This window comes from Pongo abelii, chromosome 8 (genome assembly GCF_028885655.2).
Source record: "Pongo abelii isolate AG06213 chromosome 8, NHGRI_mPonAbe1-v2.0_pri, whole genome shotgun sequence".
Classification (NCBI taxonomy): domain Eukaryota; kingdom Metazoa; phylum Chordata; class Mammalia; order Primates; family Hominidae; genus Pongo; species Pongo abelii.
In genome coordinates, this window is record NC_071993.2 from 140,014,518 (window position 1) to 140,039,604 (window position 25,087).

The window sequence follows — 25,087 nt, forward strand, 5'->3', positions numbered from 1 at the left end:
TTCATGATCATGAGGTGAAGAAAGATTTAAAAAAACCCAAAACACACCTAATGACAAACCACAGCTAACAGTGAAAAGCACAAAGCTTTCACCTAAGATCAGAAACAAGGCAAAGAAGCCCACTCCTGACACCTCATGTAAACAGCGCTGGAAGCCCCCACCAGAGCAGTCAAGACAGAGAGAGACATAACCGGCCGGGCGCGGTGGCTCACGCCTGCAATCCCAGCACTTTGGGAGGCCGAGGCGGGTGGATCACCTGAGGTCAGGAGTTTGAGACCAGCCTGGCCAACATGGCCAAACCCCGTCTCTAATAAAAATACAAAAATTAGCTGGGTATGGTGGTGTGCACCTGTAATCCCAGCTACTCGAGAGGCTGAGGCAGGAGAATTGCTTGAACCTGGGAGGCTCAAGGTTGCAGTGAGCCGAGATTGCGCCACTGCACTCCAGCCTGGGTGACAGGGTGAGACTCCATCTCCAAAAAAAAAGAAATTAAAAAAAGAAAGAAAGAACAGGCACACACATCAGAAAAAAAAATGTGAAATTATCTGTTTGCAAATAACAAGCTCTTATATATACAAGACCTCAAAGACTCTACCAGAAAACTGTTAGAACTAATAAGTAAAGTTGCAAGACACAAAATCAACATACAAAAATCAGTAGTATTTCTATACATTACAATGAACTATCATTAAAATCAGTAGTATTTCTACACATTACAAAGAACTAATCATTACAATGAACTATCTGATTAAGACATTAAGAAAACCACCCTATTTATAATACCATCAGAAAGAACAAAATACTTAGGAATAAATTCAACTATGAAGTGAGAGATCTGTGCCTTGGAAACTATAAGACACTGAGGAAACAAGTTGAAGGAGACATAAATAAATGGGAAGATATCCTGTGTTCATGGATTGGAAGAATTAATATTTTTAAATGCCCATATTACCCAAAGCCTACAGATTCAATGCACTATCAAAATTCCAATGGCATTTTTGACAGAAATAGAAAAGCAATTCTAAAATTTATGAGGAGCCACAAAAGACCCTGAATAATCAAAGCAATCCTGAGCAAGAACAAAGCTGGTGGCATCACATTACCTGACTTTAAATTATGCAACAAAGCTATAGTAATCACAACAATATGGTACTGGTATAAAAGCAGACACTGGGCCCGATAGAAGAGAATGGAGAATCCAGAAATAAACCCACACATTTGGGGTCAATTGATATTTGACAAAGGTGCCAAGAACAAACAATGGGGAAATGACAGTCTCGTCAATAAACAGTGTTGGGGTAACCCAATATCCACACACAAAACAATGAGTTTGGAGCCTTATCTTACACCATCTACAAAAACCAACTCAAAATGGATTAAAGGCTTAAATGTAAGACCTGAAACCATAAAACTACTAGAAGAAAACACAGGAGAAAAGCTCCTTGATTGGGTCTTGGCAATGATTTTTTGGATATGACATTGAAATCATAAGCAACACAAGCAGAAATAAACACATGAGATCACATCAAACTGAAAAGCTTCTGTATGGCTAAGGAAATAACACAATGCAAAAGCGATCTATGGAGTGGGAGAAAATGAATGTAGAATGTATATTTGATAAGGGATCAATAGCCTAAGTATATAAGGAACTCCTATAATACAATAGTAAAAAACCAAACAAACCAATCGAAGAACGGGCCAAAGACCTGAATGGACATTTCTCTAAAGAAGACATAAAAATGGCTAACAGGTTGATGAAAAGGTGACACGTAAAGGTGACGATGGAGCAGGTCTCAGCCTTAGCAAGATGACATCCTGCCGTTGGCAACAACATGGATGAACCCTGAGGACATCCCGCAAAGTGAAAAAAGCCAGGCACCGAAGGCCAGAGGCTGCATGATTCCATATACATGAGGAATCTAAGAGTGCAGCTCACAGAAGCAGAGTGAGTGGCGGCTGCCAGGGGCTGGGGGAGGGAGTGAGAGGTGCTGGCCCAGGGTGCAAAGCCCTGGTGGTGCAGGACGAGGAAGCTCCGCTGACCTGCAGGGCACAGGGCACACAGCGCTGATGTGTGCTGTGTGAGCGCTGATGTGTGCTGTGTGTGATGTGTGCTGTGTGCACTGATGTGTGCTGTGTGTGTGCTGATGTGTGCTGTGTACGCGATGTGTGCTGTGTGAGTGCTGATGTGCGCTGTGTGAGTGCTGATGTGCGCTGTGTGTGTGCTGATGTGTGCGGTATGTGCTGTGTGCTGTGTGTATGCTGATGTGCGCTGTGTGTGCTGACATGTGCTGTGTGCGCTGACGTGTGCTGTGTGTGCGCTGATGTGTGCTGTGTGCGCTGACGTGTGCTGTGTGTGCGCTGACATGTGCTGTGTGCGCTGACGTGTGCTGTGTGCTGATGTGTGCTGTGTGTGCGCTGATGTGTGCTCTGTGTGCACTGACGTGTGCTGTGTGTGCGCTGTGTGTGATGTGTGCTGTGTGTGACGTGTGCTGTGTGATGTGTGCTGTGTGTGATGTGTGCTGTGTGATGTGTGCTGTGTGATGTGTGCTGTGTGTGTGACCTGTGCTGTGTGTGATGTGTGCTGTGTGTGCGCTGACGTGTGCTGTGGGCGCTGACGTGTGCTCTGTGTGCGCTGACGTGTGCTGTGTGCGCTGACGTGTGCTGTGTGTGCGCTGATGTGTGCTCTGTGTGCGCTGATGTGTGCTGTGTGTGCGCTGTGTGTGATGTGTGCTGTGTGTGACGTGTGCTGTGTGTGCGCTGTGTGCTGTGTGTGCACTGATGTGTGCTGTGTGTGATGTGTGCTGTGTGATGTGTGCTGTGTGTGCAATGACGTGTGCTGTGTGTGCGCTGATGTGTGCTGTGTGTGATGTGTGCTGTGTGATGTGTGCTGTGTGTGATGTGTGCTGTGTGTGTGACATGTGCTGTGTGTGCGCTGACGTGTGCTGTGTGTGATGTGTGCTGTGTGTGATGTGTGCTGTGTGTGATGTGTGCTGTGTGTGTGACATGTGCTGTGTGTGCGCTGACGTGTGCTGTGTGTGACATGTGCTGTGTGTGATGTGTGCTGTGTGTGACGTGTGCTGTGTGTGCGCTGTGTGCTGTGTGTGACGTGTGCTGTGTGTGCGCTGTGTGCTGTGTGTGCACTGACGTGTGCTGTGTGTGACGTGTGCTGTGTGTGATGTGTGCTGTGTGTGCGCTGACGTGTGCTGTGGGCGCTGACGTGTGCTCTGTGTGCGCTGACGTGTGCTGTGTGCGCTGACGTGTGCTGTGTGTGCGCTGATGTGTGCTCTGTGTGCGCTGATGTGTGCTGTGTGTGCACTGATGTGTGCTGTGTGTGATGTGTGCTGTGTGATGTGTGCTGTGTGTGATGTGTGCTGTGTGTGACGTGTGCTGTGTGATGTGTGCTGTGTGTGATGTGTGCTGTGTGATGTGTGCTGTGTGATGTGTGCTGTGTGTGTGACCTGTGCTGTGTGTGATGTGTGCTGTGTGTGCGCTGACGTGTGCTGTGGGCGCTGACGTGTGCTCTGTGTGCGCTGACGTGTGCTGTGTGCGCTGACGTGTGCTGTGTGTGCGCTGATGTGTGCTCTGTGTGCGCTGATGTGTGCTGTGTGTGCGCTGTGTGTGATGTGTGCTGTGTGTGACGTGTGCTGTGTGTGCGCTGTGTGCTGTGTGTGCACTGATGTGTGCTGTGTGTGATGTGTGCTGTGTGATGTGTGCTGTGTGTGCAATGACGTGTGCTGTGTGTGCGCTGATGTGTGCTGTGTGTGATGTGTGCTGTGTGATGTGTGCTGTGTGTGATGTGTGCTGTGTGTGTGACATGTGCTGTGTGTGCGCTGACGTGTGCTGTGTGTGATGTGTGCTGTGTGTGATGTGTGCTGTGTGTGATGTGTGCTGTGTGTGTGACATGTGCTGTGTGTGCGCTGACGTGTGCTGTGTGTGACATGTGCTGTGTGTGATGTGTGCTGTGTGTGACGTGTGCTGTGTGTGCGCTGTGTGCTGTGTGTGACGTGTGCTGTGTGTGCGCTGTGTGCTGTGTGTGCACTGACGTGTGCTGTGTGTGACGTGTGCTGTGTGTGATGTGTGCTGTGTGTGACGTGTGCTGTGTGTGTCCACTGCTCTGTGGGCTCAGAACCCGCTGGGAGGGTGGAGCTTATGTTAGCATTTCTTAGCATCTACACACGCAATATAAACGGCAGGAGGAGCCTTTGGGAGGCGATGAACACATGCATGGCCTGATCACGATAACGTCTTCGTGGACACACTCATCCACAAACTCACTGAGTGGTCTACGTTAGGCATGTACAGCTTTTTACATGCCAGTCACACCTCAACAGAGTGGCTTAAAAAACATGCTAAAAGCACCAGCTATTAAGAAAAAGATTGATAGACTATAATAACATTAAAATATTTTGTTCATCAAAAGACCCATTTAAGAGAGTGAAAAGAACTGGTACAGAGAAGACATTTGTCATTCATATAAACAATAAAAATTATATCCAAAGTATACCAGGAAAATCCAACAAACCTCAAAGAACAAAACCCAGATAACCCCACAGAAGAACCGGCGAGAGACGAAACAGGCTCTTCATAAACGGCTGGTTGGTGAAAAGCCGAAAGGGCTGGGACTTCCGGGCACACCAGGACGTGCAGACAGACGGGGTGTCCAGTAACCGGGGGTGGGGCAGATAAATTGTGGAGGGTGGAACACGGCCGGCCACAGGGACCAGCCACGGAGCCAGGCAGGAGCTGGATGCAGCGCATGGCCTCAGATGCCATTTGCATGAGTTTAATAACAGGCACCCCAGGCTGCAGGATTTTGGGGTGCTGATCTTGGAGGTGAGGTGATAAAAGGCCCTGGCTTTGCAGTACAGTCAGGAGGGTGGGTGCTGTGGGCGGCGAGCTGGGCTGGGGAAGCAGGAGGGGCTCTCGGGTGCTGGTGCTGCCTCCTGCCTCCATTTGGGCATTTTTCTAGAGCCGTGGCACACTTCACTATCAAAAACGGTTTCCGACACCTCCATGAGCCTCGTGTCTGTGCCAGCCGAGTCCAGCTCCGGCCCCCTGCCTCTCCACCTGGCACTCCCACCCTCTCCACAGCCTGAGCCCCACCCAGTCCTGGGCCACTGAGCCGCCCTCCTGCCACGCAGGGCAGACACATCCTCCACACGGTGCTCGTCAGGGGAAGGCAGGAGGGCGGCCGGAGGGACCAGCCAGGGTTCTGAGAAGGGGCTGACCGTGGCCTGTGATGGACGGGGCACCCAGCGGGCCAGAATCAGACGGAGAACAGCTATAAGCTGCCATGCCGGCTGCTGTGGGAGCTCCTGGGCCTGGAGGAGCCTCCCTGGAACACGGTGCCTGCGGGGCCCTCCGTCAGCCCCTCCGTCCTTGGACCTCCTCCTTCAAGGATCCACTTCGCACATGTGCCCTTGTGCAAGCTTCCGTGACCCCGATGCAAATTTGCTCATTCTGTGTTTCATGTAAAAAAATTCCACTCACAAGCAGGAGACTCCACGAGGCCTTGGGGTCATAGGAAGGTTGGAGTGCCAGAGTACAGAGTCCAGTTCTAGCATTGTTCAGGCTCAACTGACCACAGTGAGCTGCCTGCATTTAAAGTGAGCAACGCGACAGGACTGGACGCTGCACGCCTGCAAGTCAAGGTCACGGCACACCCAGCCCCAGGAGCTTCCCCAAAACGCCCACGACCCTCCCCCAGCTTCTCCTGCAGCCCCAGCCCCCACCCCCAGGAAGCAACTTACCTGTCTGACTTATACATTAGTTTGTATTTCCCAGGCTTTTGTAAAAATGAAACCATCCCTGTGCACTCCCTTGATCCATCCTCTTTCCCTCGGCCTAATCCTTCTGAGTGAGCCCCGTCACCCCTCGGTGTAATCCTTCTGAGCCCCGTCTACGCTGTCCCACGCACCAACAGTCACCCCTCGGCGTAATCCTTCTGAGCCCCGTCTACGCTGTCCCATGCACCAACGGTCACCCCTCGGCATAATCCTTCTGAGCCCCGTCTACGCTGTCCCACGCACCAACGGTCACCCCTCGGCGTAATCTTTCTGAGCCCCATCTACGCTGTCCCATGCACCAACGGTCACCCCTCGGCGTAATCCTTCTGAGCCCCGTCTACGCTGTCCCACGCACCAACGGTCACCCCTCGGCGTAATCTTTCTGAGCCCCGTCTACGCTGTCCCATGCACCAACGGTCACCCCTCGGTGTAATCCTTCTGAGCCCCGTCTACGCTGTCCCACGCACCAACGGTCACCCCTCGGCGTAATCTTTCTGAGCCCTGTCTATGCTGTCCCACGCACCAACGGTCATCCCTCGGCGTAATCTTTCTGAGCCCTGTCTATGCTGTCCCACGCACCAACGGTCACCCCTCGGCGTAATCCCTCTGAGTGAGCCCCGTCACCCCTCGGCGTAACCCTTCTGAGTGAGCCCCGTCACCCCTCGGCGTAATCCTTCTGAGCCCCGTCTATGCTGTCCCATGCACCAACAGCTCGCTCCTCATTGCCGGGCAGGACCCCACCACGTGGCCGCACCCCGATGTGCTCATCGCCCACTGGGTGTCCAGGCGTCTGTCATGTGGGTGATGGATCTGTGGTTTCCCAGTTTAGGTCATTGCAGATAACGCTGCTGTAAACATGTGTATGAGTTTCTGTGGGACGCGTGTCTCTTTATCTCTTTGGTAAATACCAAGGAGTGGAATAACTGTGACATACAACAGGCCTACTTTAACTTCTTAAGAAACTGCCAAACTGTCTTCCAAAGTGGCTCCAGCATTCACCATTCCCACCAGCCGAGTATGAGGGTTCCGGTTCCACACCCTCCCAACACGCACTCTGGTCGACCTTGTGAGTTTCACCCGTTCTAACAGGTGTGCAGGGGTATTCCATTGTGGTTCCTTTTGCATTTCCTTGATAATTAATGATGTCGGGCATCTTTCCATCGTACTTTGTTTGCTATCTAAATCTTTTCTGGTGAAGTATCTGTTCAAATCTTTTATAGGGTTGTTTCTTTCTTATTATTCAGTTTTGAGAGTTCTTTATATAGTCTAAATTTGTTACTATTATCAGATTCTTCCAGTCTTGGCGTAACTTTTCATTTTCTTAACAATATCTTTCAAAGAGTGGAAGTTCTTAAATTTGCTGACGGTCATAAAGATTTTATTCAGTGTTTTCTGCTAGAAATGTGAGAGTCTTTGGTCTCGGATCCATTTCCAGCTGATTTTCCTGCGTGGCATGCGGCCTCATTTTTGTTGTGTTTTGTTCTGCACTTGGACATCCAGGGACTGCAGCCACTCGTGGAGATGCCCTTCCTCCGCTCAGCGTCCTCATCCCCTTGCCAGCCACCACCCGGCTGTGCACCTGTGGCGCGCTTCTGGTTCCCCGCCCTGTCCCATGGGTCTACACGGCTACCGTCACGCCTGCGCTCCAGTGTGTCAATACCGTGCCCGTGTGACGGGGTCCTGACATCAGGTGGCGTGTGCCCTCCTGTTTTGGCTATTGTAGGGGTCACTTACATTTTTATATAACTTTTAGAATAAGCTTGTTAATTTCTACAAAATACAAAACAAAAAAAACATCCTGTGGAGATTTTGACTAGAATTGTGTGGAATCTGTAGATCACTTTAGGGCAAGTTGACACCTTGGTAATATTGGGCTTTCTAAGAGTATGATGTTTCTCTACATTTGTTTAGTTCTTTATCTCTCTCGGCAATGTTTTATAGTATGAGTGTACAAAGTCTTGCACCTTTTGTCAAATATTATCCCTAATTATTTCCTGGCTTGGAAGCTATTGTCAATGGTAGTGTTTTAAGTTTTAATTTCTGATAGTTATATAGAAATGCAATTGGTTTTTGTACCTTGACTTTTGTATCCTTCAACCTTGCCAAAATCACTCACTAGTCAGAGTAGCTTTTTCTATAGATTAGACTACATTTTCTACATAGATGATGAGACCACCTGCAGAGAAAGACCACCTAGATGCTTTTCCTTTTTTTCTCCTTCCTCTCTACTCCGGCCGGGATCTCCAGCATGGTGCTGACGCTGCAGTGAGCGGCCCTGCCTGGCTGCTGGCCTTGGGGGATGGCCTCAGCCTCCTGGCAACCTGCGACGCTCAGGGGCAGGTGTTCTGCAGATGTCCTTTGCCACCTGGAGGAAGCCGCCTTCCCCTCCTCATTTTCTGAGAGTTTGTATTCGGAATGGATGTTGGGTTTTGTCAAATGCTTTTCTGCATCTATTGCAATCATCAGATAGTCTTTATTTTTTAGCTTATGAATATGGTGAATTACATTGGCTGATTTTTCAAATATTAAATTATCCTTGTATTCCTGGGTTAAAACCCACTTGGACATAATGTAAATCCTTGTAACATATTGTTTTGCTCCATTTCCTAACATTTTGTTAAGAATGTTATCAGCATCTATAGCCATGAGGCATACTGGCCCATTTTTTTTTTTTAATCTCCTAATGTCTTTTTCTGGGTTTGGTATCCGGATAATGCCAGCCTCAGAAAATCAGTTGGGAAGTAGAGTCTCCTCTTTAATTGCTGTGGGAGGATGTGTGTAGAAATCCTCTGGGTGTAGAGGTGTTTTCTTTTCTTTTTTTTTTTGAGATGGAGTCTCGCTCTGTCACCCAGGCTGGAGTACAGTGGCACAATCTCAGCTCACTGCAACCTCTACCTCCCGGGTTCAAGCGATTCTCCTGTCTTAGCCTCCTGAGTAGCTGGGATTACAGGCACATGCCACCACACCCAGCTAAATTTTGTGTTTTTAGTAAAGATGGGGTTTCACCATCTTGGCCAGGCTGGTCTTGAACTCCTGACCTCGTGATCCACCTGCCTCGGCCTCTCAAAGTGCTGGGATTACAGGCGTGAGCCACCGCGCCCAGCCAAGGCTTTTTCTTTGTGGGGAGATTTCAAACTAAACATTCTATTACTTTAATAGATACAGGCCTATCCAGGTCATCCCTTTCTTCTTGAGTGAGTTTGGAAGTTTGGGTCTTTCGAGGAACTTGTCCATTTCATCTAAGTTGTTAAATTTATTGGCACAGCATTATTCATTATTTACTTTTTATCCTCTCTTGACTCTGTAGTGATGCTGCCTCTATCATTTTTGATATTGATAATTTTGTGTCTCTCTTTTTTCCTGATCAGCCTGACCTGACTAGAGGTGTATTAATTTTATTGATTTTTCTCAAAGAACTTGCTTTTGGTTTGTGTTTCTGTTTCCTGTGTCATAGATTTCTGTTCTTATTTTCATCATCCTTGACTATGCTTGTGTTAAATTTGCTCTTTTTCTAATTTTTGAAGATAGAAATAGCGGTCATTGCTTTGCAGCCTTTTTTCTTTCCTAACATCCATGCTTAGTTCCATAAAGTCCCTCTTGCGCTTCAGCAGCATCCACAAATAATGATAAATTGTGCTGTTGTCTTCATTCACATCACAGTATTTTCCAAATTTCCCTTTCAATTTCTTCTTTTATCCATGGGTATTTAAGAAGCATATTTAGTTTCCAAGTGTCTGGGTTTTTCCAGGCATGGTTTCTGTTATTAAGTTCTAATTTAACTCCAATGTGGTCAGAGAACCTACTGTGGGTAATTTGGACCCTTTCATATTTTTGAGGCTTGTCTTATGGCTCAACTTAGGGTATATCTTGTCAAATGTTCTGTGTGTGTGTGTGTGAAAATGTGTACATTCTTCTGCCGTGGGGGGAATGTTACATCAATGTCCATTACTGATTTGATGCACATTTGTTCCATCACTGTTGAGAAAGGGATGTTGACCTCCCCAGCCATCCCCGGGTACGTCTTGATTGTTCTGTGGCTCCGGGGGTTTTGTCTCGTGTGTTTTACAGCGATGTTAATCAATGTACAGACACTGAGGTTTCACACCCTCTTCATGAGTTAGCCTCCTCCTCTTTACGGAATGGCCCGCTGTGGCCCTGGTCACGTTCCCAGGATGAACTCCGCCTTTTTCTAATTTAATTTCACCATGCCAACCTTCTTTGGATACTAAGAGATAAGGTTTTTCCATCCTTTCTTTTTAACTTACCATTTTCTTTGTATTTAAAGTGGGTTCTTGCAGGGAGCATATTTTGAATGCTGAATTTTCATTTAATCAGATGATCTTTTTCTTTTAGTTGGGGGTGTTTAGACACTTAATGTGATGATGGATATGGTTGGGTTGAAATATACTATCTTGCTATTTGTTTTTTATTTTTCCTATCTGTTCTCTGTTCCCTTTTTTCTGTGTTTATGACTCCATTTCATCTTCTTCATTATGTATTTGCGATAAACTCTGTGGGGTTTTTTTTGTTTTGTTTTTATTGATTACTTGAGGATGTATAGTTTATAACTTTATCACAGTCCATCTTCAAGTAATATTATACACTTTCTTCCGACGATGGAGACTTTAAGTACTTTGCTTCCATTCCCTCCCTCTCATCTTTTGTGCTGTCGTTGTTCATCTCACATTTATGTTATAAAACCCCATACCATTATTATTTTCTTTTGCTCTAAGCTTTTTGCTCAAAAATATTTTAAAGAGATTTTGAAAATAAAGGAGTTTTAAGTGTTTATCCGTGTTTTCACTATTTTCAGAGCTGTCTCTTTCCCTGGTCTCGCACACAGGCAGTGGCCGTCTTCCTGCCGAGGGCTCTGCAGATCTCGGAGTGGCCGTTCCTTGCAGCTGTCTCCCGCCCTGCACGTTGTAGCTGTCAGTTTCCCAGACTCCAAACTGCCTGTCTTCAACTTGGGGAGACCCCTGGGCTCTTCCTGCCGCCCCCCCCCCACAATGCTGTGGCCTGGAAATTCCCCAGAGAGTAAGAGCTGGGTGGGCTGTGGCGCTCGCCAGCCAACCCCCCTTCGAGGACCCCCGTCCTGCGAGGACTGCTCGTCAATGTTTGAAAACCCTCATTTCATATGCTTTTCTCTGGTTTTTATTTGTCTCAGCTGGAAGAATAAATCTGGTCCCTGTTACTTCATCTGAGATGGAAGCAAAAGTCCAATCTATTTAATTTTATTTGATACCGAAGTGCAGAAAACTGCACACACTGCAAGCGTAGGGCTTGGGGAAGTTTCACAACCTGGGCACGTCTGCACGGCCAGCACTCAGTCACAGAATGTCATCACCCCCGAATCCCAGCCGAAGTCAGGGCCTTCTGCGCTCTCCCTCGTGCTTTTCACCGTCTGAGTGATTAACGGAGAGGCTGGCAGTTTACTACACATCTGGTCCCCTCCTTTGAAATAGGTATTTGTGGGGGCAAGAGCAGCGTTAAGTTCGTCTTCCCTGTGTGTTTAGCACCAGGATACTGGCACATAGCAGGTATTTTATAAATAGTTTTGAGTGTTTATATACATACATATATATTTTATTTTTGACAGGGTCTCACTCTGTTACCCAGGCTGGAGTGCAGTGGCGCCATCTCAGCTCCCCAAAGCCTCAGTCTCCCAGGCTCAAACCACCCTCCCACCTCCCAGCCTCCTGAGCAGCCGGGGCCACAGGTGCACGCCACCATGCCCAGCTAATTTTAAAATTTCTCGTAGGGATGCACGCTCACCACGTTGCCCAGGCTGGTGAGTATTTATACCCTATAAATATCTTTGAATGAATAAATGCCTAGAAAAATGTTGCAACATTTGATGATTATCTTTTGATAGGAGCTAACATTGTTTCATCTGAAAAATAATTTAAATATTTCCATTTTAAAATTGCACATTAAGGTGACTGAGGGCAGCTCCTACCTGTCTCTTCTTTATGGAGGCGATTCCACAGCATTTGAAGAGAAAACTCTCGTGACACAGAGGAAATTGTCCCTTCATCGAACACAGAAAGACCTTCCAGTGGCAGCTCCAGGAGATGTCTGTCTGCGACCAGGACTATCTTATCCGCAACCTCGGGCTGGACTGTGTCTGGGAAACAGCAGAGCAGGGAGATCAGCTCCTGAAGACGGGACCCCTCCCACGGGGCTGCAGGGCTCCATCTTCTGACTTGGCTGCTGGGCGCTGGGAAAGGCTGGCAGCCCGCCTTGACTCCATGCCAACTCCTCCTCCAGATGCCCCAGAACGGGGCAAGGAACAGCCTCCCATCACGCCTGTCCCTCCACACGATTCTTTTTGTTAGCAAGCACGTGTGGTGTGGCGGGGCTGACAATCCACCCATGCAAAGGTGGCTGTGCTGGGTTCCGTGGTGCTCTCAGGAGGCTTGGCACAGAGCCTCCTACCCGGAGGGCTGGTCCGGGGCTGTGCAGAGAACCTTCCGGGGACCCCATGCGCAGGGAGGCCTCAGGGGGAGGGGCTGCAGGGCTTGTGGGACTCCTGGGTTCCTGACACCCCTTGGTGTTCCCGGATGGGTGGGTGGATCCCAACCCCACCTCTTCTGGCGGGACGAGCTCCCCGGGCTGAGTGGCTGCACCCGCCCCACTCACCGTGTTGTCCTGTGGACGTTTTCCTCTCCTTGTCTTTGCCCTTCGACTTCCCTGAATCGGCAACAACCGCAGGTGTCTGCACTCTGAAAGTCAGATTATATATTCGGGTTTAAGAAGCAGAGATAACAAACGCTTGGAATATAGGCGACACCTGCTCAGCCTGTTTCACTCTAAGGCAGCAGCACCACGAATCCCCACGCTCACTTCTGGGGATGGGCCCACTGAGTGGGGCCGGGATGAGCCACAGGATTTTGGGATCATCTCTGATCCACCAGACAAGCTAAACGGTGCCAGGTGTCCGTCCCCTCTGCCTTCCTTCCCACCCCAAATCAAAGGAGCCTGGGCGGCCCCTCGGAGGTGATTGCCCTCCCACCCTACACTTGGGCCAGGAGCTGGAGGGACTGTGGGCAGTGGGCAGTGGGCAGTACTCCTCCAGGCAGGAATGGAGGCAAAACCAGGAAGAACTGCTTCCTGGGAGCAGGCGGGCGGCGCCGAGTCCTGAACAAAGGCGGCCGAGAAGGCACAGCAATCACACGTGGTTGGCCACGGCACTGGACACACGTGTCCATGCGTGAGCGTGGTGGGGTGCCAGCCTCAATGTCATCCCCAGTACCTGGCCTCGGAGAGGCTGAGCAGGGGGAAGAGCGGCTTCAGAAGCTCCTCCAGGGGCCCCAGAACGCTGCTGAGCCTCTGCACAGGGCGCTCCTTCTCTTCCACCTGGAGGCCTTCTGGCTCCTACCTCAATCCAAAAAAGAGGCCCTCGTAGCAAACAGGGCGCATGGCCCAGACCCCGCGAGGGCCAGGCCCCTGAGGAAAGGCCGAGCTCCTGCCCCTTCTGCAAACAGCGTGGTGAACAAGGGCACCTGGCTCGGCAACGAGGGCCCCACAGCACTTGGCCCATCCTCTGGAGGGTCACCCTGAGACCCCAGCCCCCACCCATCTCCTCTGCCCGCACCATGGAGGGTCCTGCCTGTGGGGACAGCCGGGCCCAGGTGACCCTGAGCTCTGCGGAGCAGAGTGGGCCAGGCCCCTCCTCTTTGTGCTTCAGGGATCAGACATGGCCAAGGAGCCCAAGGAGCGAGTTCTTCCCCCATGTGGAGCTTGGCCTGGGAGTTGGGCAGTGCCCGGGTGTCGGGATGGCCCAAGCCCTTCAGCAGCCTGGCCCAGCGCCCCGCCCCTCCCCTCCCCCCACCTCACCGGGGTCCTGGCTCTCAGGGGTGGGGAGCAGAGGGTCCCGGCAGGGTGGCTTGGAGCCTGGAGGGCCTCACCGAGTCTGTGTTCAGGGCCATGTCCTCGCTGTACACCTGGGCCTGGGTCTGCTTCCGGAACTGCTGGGCACAGGCCAGCAGGTGGGAGAAGGTGGTGGGACTCATGGCCAGACGCATCACCTTGCAGGAGCCTGCGGGGACATGGACACACCCTCTGTCGCTGCCCAGGGCTGAGGATGGCAGCTGGACCGTGCGTGGTGAGCACTGGGAAAAGGGCTGCTGTCCCGCAGGAAAGGCTGCATGGATGGAAGTCCCTTCCTCCTTGTGGGGCTGCCACATCATCGCGCAGCCTGGGGCCCTGGGCCCCAGGGAAGCACACGCCCCGTCTACACCTGTTTCCAGAATGTCACAGGCTCTACAGACCTCTCCATCCCTGTGGGTGGAGGGCTGGGAGAGGCCACACCCCTGGGACCCCAGGGGCTCCCTGGTGGGCCTTCAGCTTCTGGAAGGAAAGGGCCCGTGTGCAGGGAGCCTGAGGCACAGTGGGCATCAGCTCTGCTCCCACCCCCGCTCCCCTCCCGCCCCTGCTCCCCCTTCCCAATGCTCCTGTCCCCTCCGCTCCCCTCCCCCACTCCTGCCCATGCTCCCCTCCCCCTTCCCAGCCCTGCTCCCCTCCCGCACTCCTGCTCCTGCTCCCCTCCCCCTCTCGCCCTGCTCCCCCCGCCCTGCCCCCTCCCCCTGCCCCCTCCCCTCCCCCTCTCCCCTCCCCCTCCCCACACAGCCCTGCTCACCTCCCCACTCTCGCCCCTGCTCCCCCCGCCCTGCTCCCCTCCCCCCTCCCCCCCCCCACAGCCCTGCTTACCTCCCACTGCCTGCACCTTTCCTTTGGCTGCAGTAATGAACTTGGGTTTCTCGTAGGCAGCGCCGTACAGACGGGACCTGCTGGCAGGACGCGGGCCGGGGTCGCAGGCAAGCCATGAAGGGAACACACCTCACAGCCCAGCTCCAGCGACCTCAGAGGAGCCCAGTGAGGCCAACTCTGCAGACCATGCACCCGTAGCAGGGCCCTCCCCGTGTGCGCCTCCAGGGGCACCGCTGGGTGTGCATGGCCGGTCAGGATGTGGATTGAGAACACGCTGGGTCATGCACCGGGCACTTGGCCACGGCCAGTGAGTTCTGTGGTCACTGCCAGAGGCACCGCCGGCTGGCTCCAGGCCAGTGGGAGCCGGAGAGGACAGCTGTCCTGCTCTCGGCTCCACCATAACAGTGACCTTCAGGTCCGGACACCCAGACCAGACACAAAGACCCTGTACGGGAGACAGGTCACACGAAGGGGGATCTCTGAACCACCCCCGCCCTTGGGGTACCTGGTGTCTGTCCAAGACCTTCTCGGGACTGGCCGGGCGTTTCCCGAGTCCCAGGCCTCCCTGGGGTGGGGCTGAGGTGTGGGCAGCCCACGGCTGGGTCTCTGCCTCCCTGAGGCCTCTCAGCAGGCTGGGGGCGGCCTCGACAAGAAGCAGCAGCTTTACCTGTCCCCTGAGAGGTGCAGAAAGAGGATCCAAAAGGTCGGAGGCATCTCATTCAAGAGGTTAAAATGCTGTTCAGTGACGCAGAGATTTTGCCAAGCCTGTGTGGTGAAAAACGGCTATCAGTGGACGCATTTAGGACACAGGGACGTCGCTGTGCTGTTCCCCTCATTTCCAGGAGACCTCGTGGCAGAGCCGCGGCGGGGGCTTTGTACCCTTCCTGCCCCAGGCTGGGCCCTTGGGGTCGGGGCCCTGCTGGAAGTGACTCGGGGCTGCCACCAGGGGGCAGCAGAGGCACGCAAGAGTCACCGGCGGCCCCAAAATGTCACTTCTCTCCGGTTGTTAATGTTTAGAAACCTGATTTGCATGACACAAAGTGCATGTTCACCAAACCCAAAATAAAAAATGGAAAATTCTCCAGCACCTCCTCCATGAGTGGTGCCTTTCCCTCCATCCTTCTGTATCCTCCACACCACACATGGAGACATACATGTACAGACACATGGATGCATGCAGACACACACGCAGACAGGCACGGACACACACAGACACACACCACAGATGCACACACGGAGACAGGCACGGACACACACACACACACCACAGATGCACACACGGAGACAGGCACGGACACACACACACACACACCACAGATGCACACACGGAGACAGGCACGGACACACACACACACACCACAGATGCACACACGGAGACAGGCACGGACACACACACACACACCACAGATGCACACACGGAGACAGGCATGGACACACACCACAGATGCACACACGGAGACAGGCACGGACACACACCACAGATGCACACACGGAGACAGGCACGGACACACACAGACACACACCACAGATGCACACACGGAGACATGCACAGACACACACAGATGCATGTGTACACGGACCCAGACACACAGACATGCACGGACACCGACACCCACCCATGCGTAGACGTACTCACGCAGACATGCACAGACACACATGCACACGTACACAGATGCACACACGCAGACATGCACGGACACACACAGATGAATGCATACACGGACCCAGACACGCACCCGGTGCACAGACGCACAGACGCAGACATGCACGGACACACACGTGTACACAGTGTAGACTCAGAGCTGTGCCCCCATGCTCCCCTGGGGAAGGCCCTCTCTTCCTGGCCTCAGGCCCCTGGGATGCCAGTCGGCTGTGGTCAGGCAGTGCAGGCGGCGGCTCCAGCCCGTCCGCTCCCGTGGACTATGAGTCTATCTAATACCAGACCCGGCACGCAGTTCAGGCTCCTCACCACCAGCGGCAGGCGGCCACCACAGCCCCTGAGGGCCAGCCAGAGGGTTCCTGGAGGCCTGGGCCTCTCCGCATGGGCAGCCCCCCGTCGAGCTGTGAGGCTTGTGGTTCTGAGTCATAGCTTCAAGTTTGCACAAACAAAGCAGTTTTTATAAAACTTACTATCAAAGTAGAATATACAGAAAGCTGTGTAAAAGCCCATGCGTGAAAAGCTTGATGGATTTTTGCAGTGGGCACACCTGTGTGGCCAGGCCAAGAGATGGGACATTGCCGGCCACTGGCCCTCATCCCCACAAGGGGACCACAACAGATTCTAGCAGCTCAGGTGGGCTTTTCTGCCGGGCCTCTGGCTTGCGCTGTGGGCTTCACCCAGGTGAAGCCTGGGGCTGGCCTTCCTCGCTTGCAGACACCACAGCTGGGAACGCCACAGCGTCTTCATCCCTTCTGTGGCCAAGGGCATCTGGGTGGCTTCCCGTCGTTGGGGGTCATGAGCAATGCTGCTCTCTGGGGACCCCAGCGAAGGATTTCTACCGGGCGTGGAGTCAGGTGCAGCCTCGCTGTGTCAGCTACAGCAATTCCGCCAGAACCCTGCCCAGGGACTGCTGCGCCCGGGGGCGGGCATGAGGCCCAGGGAGCCTCAGCTGCCCCCATCCCCGTCTCATCCCCACTGGCCGTGTCCTCCTTTTCCATGGGAGCCATTCTGGTTGGTGTCTGGTTATCTGCGTCGGGCTTCAATTTTGCATTTCCCTGACTAATGAACTTGAGCACCATTACAATTATTGGCCACACGAATCTCTGATTTTGTGAGATTCCAACCTCGTGCCATCTTCGATCAGTGTCTCCTTTTCTTACTGGAAAGGGACCCACACCCTTCATCCATGCAGGACACACATGTGTCGGCAGCCTAGTGTCAATATCTTCTCTTCTCATTCTCTGTGGCTGCCCCTCGACTCTCGGCAGGGCGTTTTTGGTGAACAGAACTTCTGAATTTCAACGCAGTCTGATTTGTCATTTTTTCCCTTGTACGGCTCCTACCCTGTGTCTCCCGTGGCCACAGGGGAGTGGTGCAGCCCCAGGTCCCCACAAGGGACACAGCCCTGGGCCACCTGCCAGGCCATCTCTGCGGAAAACAACATTGCTAATAGCTCAGGGGAACCAGGCTAAGACCTCGCCGGAAGGAGGAAGACAGTCCGTGAACCCTCAGCCACAGAGAGAACTGCTGGCTTCACAGCACGGAGCCTCTCGGCCCACACACACGGAACAGCACCCGAGTTCTTCGGTCTCTTGGTTCTGTATTTTCTTTTCTTTCAGTCTTTCTACATGTTATTTCTTTTTCTAGTCGTGTTGTTCTGTATTTAATACAAGTGCTGATAGGGTGTACCTTTCCACTCTTGGGGAAAACTTTTCAATATTGTACCCTTAAATATGATGCATGCTAGGGCTGTATAGATATTCTTTATTGGATTAAGGACATTTGCTTCTATCTTAATTTTAAAAGTCATGAGTTGATGTTGGATTTTGAAAGACACCTTTTTTGCACCCGTCAAGGTGATTTTGTGATTTGTCTCCTTTTCTGTTGACATGGTCAGTGATGTTGAATGATTTTTTAATATTGAACCACATGGAACACAACCACTTCACCCTGACGTGGTGCCCTTTATAACTGCTGGACTCTATTTGCTGTATTTTGTTAGGATTTTTGTGTAATAGTGATGAGAGAGTTTTTCCTTTCTTGTAATGTCCCTGCTAAGTTTCTAGTGTCAATGTTCATCTGGCCTCTTAGTAAAAGAGGAAGTTTTTTGCTTTATTTCTACTTTCTATGAGTTTTCAAAGCGGTTATTTATTCTTTCAGTTTTTGGAAGAATTTACTGGTGAAGCCAGTGGGGTCTGGGTTTTCTTTGTAGCAACATTTTAAATAAAAGATTCAATTTCTTTAACAGACATGGAATCATTTGGATTTTCTACGCTTCTGTTGGCTTTGGTGAGCTGTGTTTTGTTGAGGAGTTGGTCCGTTTGAGTCCAGTGTCGCCTGTATTGGGGTAAGGCTGTCAAGAACATTCTGTGTGAACTTTCAATGCCTGCATCATCTCAGGGATGGGTCTTTTTCTTACTGATACTGGAAACTCGCCTTTTCCCTTTCTTTCTTGAGCAGGTGTTTCTCCATTTCATTGTCTTCTCTTTGGAACCAACTTGTGCCTTGGATTTCCTCTGCTGGTTTTGGCTTCGCTGTTTCTGATGTTGTATTGATTTGTCCTCTTTCATTTTTAATTTATTGTTGTTGTCCAGCTTCTTGAAATCAAAGCTGAAATCAAGGTGTTTTCTGGCTTTCTTCTTGTATTCAAGGCTGTATTTTTCCTGTAACCCGTTTGAGCTAAGTCACGTACATTTTTATTTGTAGTATTTTCATTCTCTAAGTCAGTTTAAATCTAAGTCAGTTTAAAGTGTTTTCTGAATTCCGCTGTGGCTTCTTCTTTGACTAATTTGATCATCGTAAGTAACTGTTTAATATCAAGGCACCTGTGTTTCTCACGGGTCCATTTTTGTTACTGATTTCCCGCTTTACGTCACCGTGGTTGGAAAACACACTCTGAGTGACCTTGGTACTGGGGATCTCTGCTGTGGCTGCGTGTGGCCCAGCGCTGGTCGGTTTTAGTCACGTCTGGTGAGGGCCTTCTCGCAGGTGGGGACGCCATAGAGTCCGGGGTGGCGCAGGGCATTCCGTGGCGAGGGGGCTGAGTGTGCCAGCTCAAGTCTCTCCTCCTCTTCCTATAAAGCCACCAGTCCCGCTCCCAGAATAACCCCTGAATCTAAAACCATTAATTAAATCAACCCATTCATGAGTTTTGGAGGGAACATTCAAGCCATAGCATTCTACCCCCAAAACTCATGTCCTTCTCATGTACAGATACATTCCTACAAACCCCGTAGCCCCAGAGTCTTAACTTGTTCCAGCAGCAACTCAAAAGTCCGAAGTTCAGAGTCTTATCTACGAGCCTGTGAAATCAAAACAAGTTCTCTACTTCTGACATACAGTGGTGGGACCGGCTGAGACATTCCCACTTGAAAACGGGAATAGGCAAAATGAGGAGTGGAGGCTCCAAGCAAGCCCCAACCCCACAGGGCTGACGTGATCCTAACTTCAGGGAATGGTCTCTCTCAAGAGCACCTGCTGCCTCTGGACACACGGGTGGGGGTTGGGCCTCCCCATGGCTTTGCTGGGTGCAGCCCACATGGCTGCCGTTACAGGTGGGAGTCCGGTGCCTGAAGCTTCCCGAGCTGCCAGTGACTCCACAGCTCTGGGGTCCTGGTGGGAGTCCTGTTCCGGTGGCTGCACTAGGCTTTGCTCTGCTGGGGCTGTCTGTAGTGGCTCCATCCCTGGTACGAGTCTCTGCCCAGGCCCCCAGGCTTTCAATGGCATCCTTTGAAATCTGGATGGAGGCTGCCAAGCCTCTCTACATCTTGCTCTCTACAAGCCTGCAGAATCAGTGCCACGTGGCCGTGGCCAATGCTGAGGCCACATCTTGAGCTGTGGGTCTATCTGCACCAGAGCTGCCTGAGCCACCCCTGGGGCCACCATGGAGAGCTGCACTGGAATTTAGGGAGCATGGTCCCCAGCAGGCCCTGGGCAGGGAGCCTGTGGAGGGCACCTCTGACCCATCCACCAGTGCAATTCTGCCCTCCGTGGCCTCCAGGCTTGCAATGGGAGGGCAGCCTTGAGGATCTCTGAAATGCCTTCTGGGTCTTTCTTCCATTGCCTTGAAGAACAGCACCTGGCCCCTTCTCTCTGTGCTGACTTTTGGTGAACGGTCTAGAGCCTTGGCTCTTCTCCTGGGCACACCTTTCACTCTTTACGTGGCCAGGCTAAGAGCTTCCAGATCCTTCCGCTCACTCTTCTTTCAATGATAAATTCCATCTCCGAGTTATTTTTTCCCTTTTGCAGCTCAGTGTAGTGGTTAGAAGTAGCCACGCAGCAGCCTAATTCTTTGCTGCTTGGATATTTAGTCTACCAGATACTCTTGTTTACCACTCTCAAGTTCAGCCTTTGACAAAGCTGTTCCACGTGGACAGTTCAGCCAAGGTCTTTGCTAATTTATGACGAGGCTGGCCTTTATTCTAGGTTTTAATACCTTGCTCCACAGTTCAATCTGGAATCTCATCAGAATGGCCTTTCCTGTCCAAATCAGCATTCTGGTCACGACCACTTAACGGATCTCTAAAGAGTTCCAAACTTTCCCTTGTCATCTTGTCTTCCAGGCAAGCCCTCACCAGAATCACCCTCAATGATCCATTTACAGACATAATGGGTTTTCAAAAACCTTCTCCTCCAAATGCTTTCAGCCTCTGCTCATTACTCAGTTCCAAAGCTGCTCCCATATTTTCAAGTATTCATTATTGTCAACCACCCCACTCCTGGTACCAATTTTCTTAGTCCATTTCCAGTTGTTTATAGCAGAATATCTGAAACTGAATAATTTATAAAGAAAAGGAAATTATTTCTTACAGTTCTGGAGGCTGAGAAGTCGAAGGTCAAAGGGCCGCATCTGATGAGGGCCTTCTTGCAGGTGGGGCCTCTGCAGAGTCCTGAGGTGGCCCAGGATGACACACGGTGAGGGGGCTGTGTTAGCCCAGGTCTTCTCCTCTTCTCATACAGCCATCAGCCCACTCCATGTAACCAGAATCCATTAACTTATTAGTCAACAAATGGGCTGATCCATTCATGAGCCCTCATGACCCAGTTACCTCTCAATACTGCCACATTGGGCATTGTTTCAACACGAGTTTCAAGGCGGACAAATGTTCAAATCATAGCACCCTTGCTCTGTCTTTTCCAATTTCCCCCTCAGACGGGGTCTTTTCTTCAGTCTGTTTCTCAGTCACAGATTCAACCTTGGGCTGCATTCACTTTTCCCAGAAACCCCCACACTGAGCCCTTCATTTAGGAGAGCACATATGGGACGCTGCAGGGGACACTATGTCCTGGAGGCTGCGTCCTCTCCAGGCACCACAAGACCACAGCAGATTTCACTGCCTTCCAGAAGCTTCCAGGGGAACGTCCCTAAGGCCCAGGACCTGGTGGGTGTTCCCAGGGTGCTGTGGGGCTCTGGTCTCAGTGGGTGTTCCCAGGGTGCTGTAAGGCTCTGGCCTTGGTGGGTGTTCCCAGGGTGCTGCGGGGCTGCTCCCAGCTGCAGCGCAGTGACCTCTCCCCTCCTGGCTCCAGGCTCGCTCCTCCTCCTCGCAGAGCTTCTGTTGACACCAGTCCCAGCTGATTTCCGAATTGCCCAGTGGCCCCGGGGTGGACGGTGAGGGTTGACTCAATGCTCTCAGTGCAAACATTTTAGCTTAGCTAGTTCTCATTGCTTCCATAGCTGATAACTTTAAAAATATGAGGCTCTGCCATTCACCGGCCTTTCCCGAGGCTGCTGCAGTGGGCCTGCTATGGCCTACGACGTCCCCCAGCCCGACTGCACTGAGTCTGTGCCTGGCTGAGAGTCGGTGCAGCTTTTCCATGAGAATTCCTGAAACAGGAGGGCCTGAGGAGTGGTGACCCCCATCGTGGTGACTGATGGGGGTGACATGTCAAGCCCCAGGCCACCTCCTGGCCCTGCACTCAGTCCTGCACACACACTGGTGCCCTTGGTCCCCAAAGCTCCTATGGGGTGAGCTCTGCCTGGTCTGCAGCCATGGGGGAGGGAGCCATGACTCCTGTGCCCAGCTCACCCACAGCAGGTGCTCTGGTGCCAGCCTGGCTGCTTGCTCCTCATCTGTCCAGTAAGTGTTGCCCGGGGCAGCCCATTTTTTTTGAGATGGGGTCTCACTATGTTGGTCAGGCTGGGCATCAGTGGCTATTCACAGGCACTATCATGGCTCACTGCAGCCTTGAACTCCTGGGCTCAAGTGATCCTCCTGCCTCAGGCTCCTGAGTAGCTGGGACTACAGGTGCGTGCCCCCATGCCCAGCTTAGACCACAGGTGCCCCCAACGCCTGGCTTAGCCCATTTTTATTCCCGCTTGCCATGCACACCCTCCTGGACCCAGCTCCAGCAGGGCCATGTGCATCAGCGTCTTCCTCCAGGCGCAGGGCCAGACTGTGCCACCTTCTCCTGTTCTTGCGCCTGGGCTGGGCCTGCAGGCCCCTTGCCTCCACCCTCTGTCCTCTCAGCTTCAGAAGGACAGCAGCTTTCCAGGTTTCCACCTCTGGGTTGAGTCACCAGTTCTCAGCTGGGGCCATGTTGCGCCTACTGGCGATGTCTGCAGACATCTCTGGATGTCACAGTGGCAGGGGTGCTCCTGTCACCCAGTGGCGGATGCTGCCCCCACCCCACCCTCACCAGCAAAGCATTGTCCACGAAACAGCCCTGGACAAGGGGATATTTGGTCAGATCCACCCCAATGAGAGGACCAGGGAGGCAGCCACGCAGCCGAAGGACGGAGGGGCCCCATTAGGCCACACTTGTCTGTTTCCCACAATTCAAGAAATGTCGTCGTCTTTTTTCTTTAAATACTGCCATTCGCACCTGCTAATCCGAACAAAAGGTGCCATTAGCTATCCTGCTCTACAAAAATGTTTCTCAAGATTAAACCCTTGGACCTGACCAAGGTGTAAAATATTTCCTTAAACAGAGGTAGGGAACATGCAGCTCCAATCCACATGAGGCCCTCAGGACACTGCTGGCCCGTCTGCTGGTCAGCTCTTGGCTGCAGGCCTGGCTGTGCGTTTGTAGTTGTGACCTCGCCAACCTCACCGCACCCCCCAGGTGGGCCGTTACTACCCCCACAAGGACCAGGAGGACACTGAGGCTTGGAGAGGTGACCCAGGCGCACATGGCTGGGGGCACGGGGAGGGATGGATCATGAGCTGGGGGGTGAGCAAGGCTGCCCTCGCTCAGGTGTGGGACTGTGCGGCTGCAGTGTCTGTCCGCCGAGCTCCAGAGCCGGGGCAGGTTCAGTGGCATCCCTGCCTGCTTACCTTGGACACGGCAGCCAGCCTCTGCTCCACACTGGCACCCAGGCTGGTGGTGGTCCTGTCTTGGCGCCGGAGCTGGTGCTGTAGCTGCAGCAGGGCCGCCAGCTGTGAGCTGCTGGTGTTGGCTGTGGCTGTAAGCAGGACATCCCTCATCGTCTCCGATGCCGAGCAGCTCTGAAAGGGAGCAGGGGAGGTGTGCCGGGGCCCGAGGTCTGGGCGGGGAGGCCTTGCACCCTGCGGAGGGTGCGCAGCGGCTGCAGCCTGGGAGCAGGAGTGGGCTGGCTCTCCTGGCAAGGCTGCTCTGGGATGCTGGCTCCTCCTGGCACCTGCAGAGTCGCGTGGGGCCACGCTTGTTCCCTCTGTGGGACCTCTGTGAGGTCCGCACGGACAGGGCCCTGCTGGCCTGCGACTGCCGGGTCTCTGTGTCTGCCCGATGCAGGGGTTCAGGGATAAGCACACGAATGCATGTTCTCTCTGAGCCACAAGTTTACGTGGCTGGCAGGCTCCCACTGCTTGAGGACCCTGGCCTGCGGCCTGCTTCTCTAATGGAGTCCCGACAAGGCGAGGGCCCCAGCCGAAGCCCGGGGTCCTCCCTCCTCCATGAAGGGCCTGGCTGGAGGTGCGCAGGGCAGAGACACACCTGAGACAGAGCCAGGAACTGGCAGGTAGTTGCGGGGTCCAGGGTGCCGACACACTCCACCATCTCCAGGCTGGCGGCTGCTGCAACATCCAGGAGGCCACTGCCAAGGGCCACCTGTAGGCACTGCAGCAGCACCTCTGACGCCTGAGCCAGGTACTGCTGGGCCAGAGCCATCCTCCGCTGTGGGGCACAAGGCTCAGGCTCACGCTGGGCTCCGGGCAGAGGCCACATGAGGGGTGGGAGGGGTAGCCGCACCTTCAGGTCCTCGCCTCTCCTGCCGTGCTCCTCCGGGGCTGCCCTGGAGGCCGGCGGGTCCCTGCTGGACTTTGTGGCACCCTCTTCCTCTACCTCCAGCTCCAGAGACTTGAGGCCGCTCAGCTTGGCGCCCACCTGTGACACACATTGCAGGTTGGCAGACACTTCTGGGTTCCTGCTTGGTCAGCGTGGGGAGGGCCCACCCAGGGAGGCCGGGGTGCTCGGGCTCCTCAGCAGGGTCCCCCGGTGGGGGGCACCGCAGGCCGCAGCGTGGCCTCTCACTGTCCCAAACCCTCCACCCCTGAGTTGATGCAGGGTGGCCCTGACCCGTGAGCCTGGGCAAGGGGACGCTGGAGCCTGGGCGAGGGGATGCTGCAGCCAGGGTGAGGACGCAGCCCCCTGAGGAAGCTGGCCTGAGTCACGTGGGCCTGGAATCCAACACAATCCCAGGGGGCTGTCATTCCTGTCCTTTGGAAACACCTTTCCTGGAACCAGCCAGCACTGAGGCCGAGGCATCCACCGGCCCTCAGGGGCCCCTGGTCTGACCGAGACACAAGCACCAACATGGGGATAGGAAGCCCAGGCAGCCCCTGAAGAACCTGGGTTGAGAGGGAGCCCCCTGGGTTTTCGGGACACAAGGTATCGCAGCGTCAAATCTATATATGCACCCAATGATCAGGCGTCAAAATAAGGAAAACATTGATAGAAATTGGGAAGGAGTGATGGACACATCCCCGTTCTAGTAGGCTGCCTGAATGCGGGCAGA

At 52.8% G+C, this 25,087-nt stretch overlaps 1 protein-coding gene across 1 annotated transcript in view; it reads right to left on the bottom strand.

The window, feature by feature from the left end:
* The window catches only part of CFAP46 (cilia and flagella associated protein 46), a 129,201-nt gene that overhangs the window by 9,629 nt on the left and 94,485 nt on the right, over window positions 1–25,087 (bottom strand). The window contains 9 exon segments of the mRNA XM_024253782.3: window positions 11,743–11,910; window positions 12,426–12,508; window positions 13,039–13,160; window positions 13,694–13,824; window positions 14,496–14,572; window positions 15,163–15,260; window positions 23,430–23,600; window positions 24,067–24,246; window positions 24,322–24,456. Coding sequence (XP_024109550.2) covers window positions 11,743–11,910; window positions 12,426–12,508; window positions 13,039–13,160; window positions 13,694–13,824; window positions 14,496–14,572; window positions 15,163–15,260; window positions 23,430–23,600; window positions 24,067–24,246; window positions 24,322–24,456 — 1,165 coding nt within the window.